General features: G+C 39.7%; 1 protein-coding gene across 2 annotated transcripts in view; it reads left to right on the top strand.

Annotated features, from left to right (window-relative positions):
• Positions 1-999: 999 nt before the first annotated feature.
• Positions 1000-6000, top strand: part of DEUP1 (deuterosome assembly protein 1) — a gene marked incomplete at both ends in the record, with an annotated part of 74992 nt that continues 69991 nt past the window's right edge. For both annotated transcript variants that reach the window (XM_084895392.1, XM_084895391.1), the window contains one exon: positions 1000-1028. In XM_084895392.1, the coding sequence (XP_084751518.1) occupies positions 1000-1028 (29 nt within the window). The remainder of the gene's footprint in view (positions 1029-6000) is intronic.

Genomic DNA, 6000 nt, shown 5'->3' with positions numbered 1-6000 from the left:
CGGCTGGGGCGCGCGGCGGGCGGAGGGAGTGGGCTGCAGGGATGGTCCTGGCGCATCCACAGCAGCGCTTCTCTCTCCGGGGGGGGGGGGAGGTGGAGGCTCTAGCTGTGTGGCCCTGGGTAAGTCACCTGGCCTCTCTGTGCCTCCGCTCCCCTGGTGTTAAAGGGAAGGGTTTGAGACCTGCAAAATGAACTTATTCACCTGGCCTTCCGCACCGCTCCGCTCCACACCCAGTCCAGGGCTCCTCTCAATCTTGTGATTGGAGAGGGACATGAGCCCAGGAATCTTCCTCCTCTTTGAAACACCTTGAATGCCATTTAATGGACTTTTATTCGGTAATTCAGAGGAGTTGAAGTCCTTTTCAATACTTTGTCCATTTGTCCTCAGGAAAACGTTGTTGCTGGGAATAAAAAGCTTTTTTTTTTTTTTTTTTTTTAACGTTGGGCGAATACTAACACCCAAAGGTGAGCAGGTGCTTACAGAGTCTTTGAGGAATTGTGAGATTCCTAATTTTAGGGAATTCTTCGTCTTTTTATTTTAAATCTCTAGACAAAACCCAGAAAGGGCCATATCAAAAATGTACTGATATTTTTTTTGTTTTTTACAAATAAAAACTAATGGCAAACTTTTAGAGGATCCACAAGGAAGGGAAGTTTGGGAGCATTTAGCTGGAATGAAATGGGAATTCTATTTTACTCATCTCATGGACCTGGCACCAAGCTGTTCTGTAGCGAATGCTACTTTGATTGAGTATCCCATTTATCTACACTCATCACTGAACCAGTGTCACAAATGCGTGGACACACACACACACACACACACGTTTCTACATTCTGTAGAACCAAGAGCACTACATTCAGAAAAACTGATATTAACTGGTTTACCAGAAGCAATTCTTGTTTTCTAGGTTAATAACAGTTATCATTTTAGGAATCTAGACCATTTTTCCCCCTTACAGGTTAAATACTGAGAAATATAAACCAGAGGCAGTTTCTCAACATGGAGAACCAAGCCCATAATACAGCGGGGTAAGTGCTGAGAAATTTCTGTTTAATAAATTAGTACTTGGCTATGCCCAAAATGTACTGGTGATGCATGAATTTTGAAATTTAGTATTAATAGAAGGCTATGCCAGTTATTTTTGGTGAGGAGGATGTGGGAGAAATGCAAGTGATTTTAAGGATCTATACTTTGAGTCTCCAGTTTAGTCCTGGATCAGCAGTGGAAATCACCGTTTCCCAACTTTGGGTGAGTTTTTCAGTATTTTGGCCGCGCACACGGCCCCATATACTCTTGGGTTTCCACAGTGCAGCAGTTCCCGGCTAGCTTGCCTCTTTCTTGCTGTACCAAGAGTCCCACCCTCCACGCTTGTCCTTCAGGCTGAACTCAGCACTTAAGCATAGCTCCTCAAAACAGCAATAAGATTGGATATTTTAGCAAAAGTTTCCTAGGGATCAGGAATAGAATTGCTATAACATTCACCATCATAAAAAAAAAAAAAATTCCTTTTCAGAAATATTTATTTGCACCCCTTTCCCTGCCACCAGCACCACCAAAGCTTCTCTGTCTATTGTTTCATTTACTGGCCACTGGCTGACCCCGGAGCTGAGCGGGGATGAGGTATGTTAGAGAAGGAGGTACTAGCATGCCTATTTTGACTGTGACTGATTTTGCACTAGTCAAATCACTTCAGGCATCTCACTTTCAGGTTCTCTGCTCAGACCATGACTTTGACATCAGGCTAAAGGAAAGCTGCACAAGTCTGGATAATTCTGGCTATCACTTTTCAGCGAATGTCCTACTGAATACCCCTACTGTCCCACTAGGTATCATTGTCATTTCACAACTAAGAAATTGGGCACGTTAAAGTATAAGCTCTTATAACAAAGAAGCCCCCAAATGCAGTGGTTTAAGGAAGATTGAAATGCATTTCTGTTTCATGTGAAGTCCAGATATAAGCAGACCAGGACTGGTAGAGCAGCCATTCTCACTGCATGATCTCTCTCTCTCTCTCTGGGCCCACCATCATGACGGTACTCCTGCTTGGAGAACTAAGATGCGGATTGATGGTCCTGAACCTAAGATTGATGGGCCGGGTACCCAATATCACATCACTGCAACTCCTCTTCATTCATTCTTAAGGAAATGTATGCCAGGAACAACATTAAACACTATGATCCATACAAAGATCATCAAGAAACAGACCTTAAAGAACTTATAGAGTTTAGTAGGGAACCATAGAGTGTGTTTGGGTACAACATAATTACAGACCGGAAGCGAATGACAATTATTGGACATTTCCATGAGGAACCGTTCCACTCGTCCCAGCAGCCATGAGACCAGACATGGTCCACCGTGGTCTCCAGAGCATGGAGAGCCAAGTGGGCTTTGCCTCCGTCTCACATGCTACTGAGGAATACTAGTGTGTAAGAATTGAGATCACGACGACAAACATCCCTCCTCAGGGATTTGTTACATACTTATCAAACCACGTCACCTCCATACACAGCCATGGTTTGTGGAGCAACCTTTGTTTAGGAAATATTTATCTAGAGTCTACTATCAGCCAGTCCTTGGTGGAGGCACCAGGAAGATAGCAGTGAACAAAACAGAGAGCACTGCTCCAAGGGGCTTGCATGTCAGTGGGAGAGACAGTGGGAGATAGAGGCATGTTTCATACAGTGACACAAAGAAAAGAAGCTGAGGAGAGGAGAGGAGAGTGTGAATGGGGTGGCCAAACAAGGTGCCGTTTGAGCAGAGATTATATCCTGGGTAAAGAGAGTTCCAGGCAATAGGAACAGAAAGTGCAAAGGCCTAAGGTGGTGGCTTTTACACAGAACATTTATAATGCAGGCGAATCGTTATTCTCTGACATCTGGGCTATCACAGGCCTGGATTTTAATTTATATCATGATTTCTCCCAATTATAGGTGTTTGTATTTGTGCCACAATAATCCATCTAAACTTCTAATAAAAAACAGTCATACTTAAGTCTGTCCTTTTTATTTGCTTATAAGAGTATATGCCCAGAACATAACTAATTATACAATGAATAAATGAATAACTGTCCTTTTTAAAAGAACCACATTCTTATCAGAATTTTTGATAGCTTTTGAAAAATGTCTCAAAATTTAAAATTTTTGCAAAATTTAAATTATAAATGGAGTCTTGACCTGGGAATAACCGAGGTATTCCAGAAGGGTCCTGGAACATCTAAAAATATTTGGTTTCTTTCCTTACAAAACAGAAATATTAAACTAATTAGGCTAATTTCTGTGTGTTGAATATACATGGCAAGCATTACCAAATAAAAAAATAACATTGATCATTTTTATGTTGTATCTATTTATATAAAAGCCTAAGCAACCATCGCAACCTAACGGATGACTGAACAGGCTGCGTGTGGTAACCAGGCCCATGCGGGGGGAGGGGGGCAGTCGGGGACGACCAGGTCAGCAGAGGGGGACAGTGAAGGGTGACTAGGCCAGTGGGGGGAGCAGTTGGGAGCAACCAGGCCAGCAGGGGGGCAGTTAGGGGCGATCAGGCAGGCAGGCAGATGAGCAGTGGTCCCAGATTGTGAGAGAAATGTCCTACTGCCGGTTTAGGCCTGATCCTGGGGGTCCTGGATTGGAGAGGGTACAGGCTGGGCTGAGGCGACCCCCCCCCCCCCGATGCACGAATTTCATGCACTGAGCCTCTAGTAAGTATATAAGTGTTCCAGAAATACAATGTGTCCCCAAAAAATGTATACACACTTCACAGCTGAGAGCTCAATTGATGCTACTTTCTTTTCAGATTTAACCCATTGGAATTAATAATTATTCAAAGTGCGTATACATTTTTGGGACACAATGTACATGTGAAATTGCTAGAAATATGAGGTATCCTGACATGAGATGTGTATCAAACTTAGTGACACACTAAAATGACTGAACCTGAGTATCAGACTGTGGCACAGGTGGATGAAATCCATTCATTCAGCTGCCACTTAGTTTGGGTTATCAATATGTTCTTGTTTTCGTGCATATATTTTCCAGATAAATTGAAGCTTTCCATTGCCACAAGACTGATTCCCTCTCAATGGGAAAGAAACTGTTAGAAAATGTGTTTCCCACTTGGAATATTTCTTCCACAGTCTCTAGTGACTAGGGCACCCACTTCGCTGAACAAATCGAACTCACCTTAGAATCCTTGACATGAAGGTTCTTAGACAATAGGATCACCTTAGATTACTTGTTAGGAAGTGTTTGAGCAGAGGCCAGCTCATCATGGTTTGGGTCCTGGCGAACACAATAACAAAAGTTACTCTTCATTTTTTTTGTCTGAAACATGCAGAATGCCTTCTGTGTGGCTCAGGGACCATTGTGGAAGAGGTAGATGTGTCAGATTATAAGAGCTGGATAAGACGGGCACAAGGGGCAGGCAAATCTTGTTCCATCTTAAAGCTAATCCTCTCTCTTAATTGAGCCTAGACCCAGTTTCTTTATTTTCCTCTAGATTAAGGAATGGACAAGAAAAAAGGGGGTATTGTAACAGAGTGAAATAGTAGGCTTTTCTGACTCCAAGCCTTTGTTCAGTAGCTTCTCCTTAGTCTTGTATATAGACATATTAATCATTAGAGGGATTCTGCTTTTGGCTTGGGTTTTATAAAAACAATGCATACTATCTCAGGATATAAGGGAACTGCAGGAACTTTCTTGTACCCTTGCTGGCACCCAGATGTCTTTTGTAGTCAATCACCTCTTGCCAATCCTGTTTCCCTCATTCCTTGACATAAAAGAAGCCTGTACTCTACATTTTTAGATGGATTTGATAGTCTCCTATCTTCTTAGTTGACACCTTCTCATTCATAAATATTTCCTTATGAGAGAGAGAGAGAGAGAGAGAGAGAGAGAGAGAGAGAGAGAGAGAGACCATACCTAGATATTGCTTTGTTTTGTTATTCATGAATTTCTACTAATTAATTTGTCCTTTTATGACCTATTTTATTTATCTTGCTCTGAATTTTGAGTTGAAAATTACAGTTCAGTTATTTTCATGAGTCTGGATTTCATGATTTCTTTAAATAATAAAAACATTAAAGCTCAAGTTCCTCTTGCACACAGCTTTCCTATGGACCATAGGATTAGGTTCCCACTGTCATTTTCTAAATAGCCTATTACTTCCATTTTGATTTACTATTTGGCTTAAGAGATATTTAGTGAATGTAACTTCCAATGGGGAGATAATTGTGTGGGATTTTTTTTTGTTTGTTATTACTTTCTAATCTCCCTACCACCATGATCATAGATTATGACCTAGATGATACTTCAGTTTCATTAAGATTATTCTTGTAATCTATTGGATAAGCAACCTCTACAAATGTTCTTTGGGCATTTGAAAACAAATGTATATTCTCTACTGGTTAAGTTAAAAGGAATAAAGAAGATCACACATATATAATCAAACATTTTAATTATTATTATTACATTTAAATTATGTTTTTCAAATTCATTATTACCTAACTTTTGTCTATGTGAACTGTCAAAAATTTTTAAGAAACATCTTTACTATAATTATAGTTTAATTATTCTTGTATTTCAAGTAGTTTTTGTTTTACATATTTTCGTGTTCTGTTTAATGTACTGAGGTCCATGGATATTATATCTTCCTGGTATATGTTTTTGCTTTATAAAATATTGCACAAGTATGAGTTAACATAATTTGTTTATCTTCTACTTTGCCTAGTACTGATATTGGCAATTCTTGTTCATCCCTTTTTATATCAGATTGTGTCACTTACAAATAGATTATGATTAGATTAAAATATAAACAACTCAATTAGAGAATCGTTGTCATTAAAAAAGAGAATTTTATGATCATTAATGTTAACATTTGAACCTTTTTAACTTCACAACATTTGCCAGTCTGGTCTAGTTTCCCTTCTTTTCCTTTATAAGTTCTACAACTTATAAGTTATTAATTTATCTTTTTTACATACATTTTAATTTTTATTTCTCT

Source organism: Pipistrellus hanaki (genome assembly GCF_964339955.1).
Source record: "Pipistrellus hanaki genome assembly, chromosome: 9".
NCBI classification, from domain to species: domain Eukaryota; kingdom Metazoa; phylum Chordata; class Mammalia; order Chiroptera; family Vespertilionidae; genus Pipistrellus; species Pipistrellus hanaki.
This window is presented reverse-complemented; position numbering and strand designations above follow the sequence as displayed.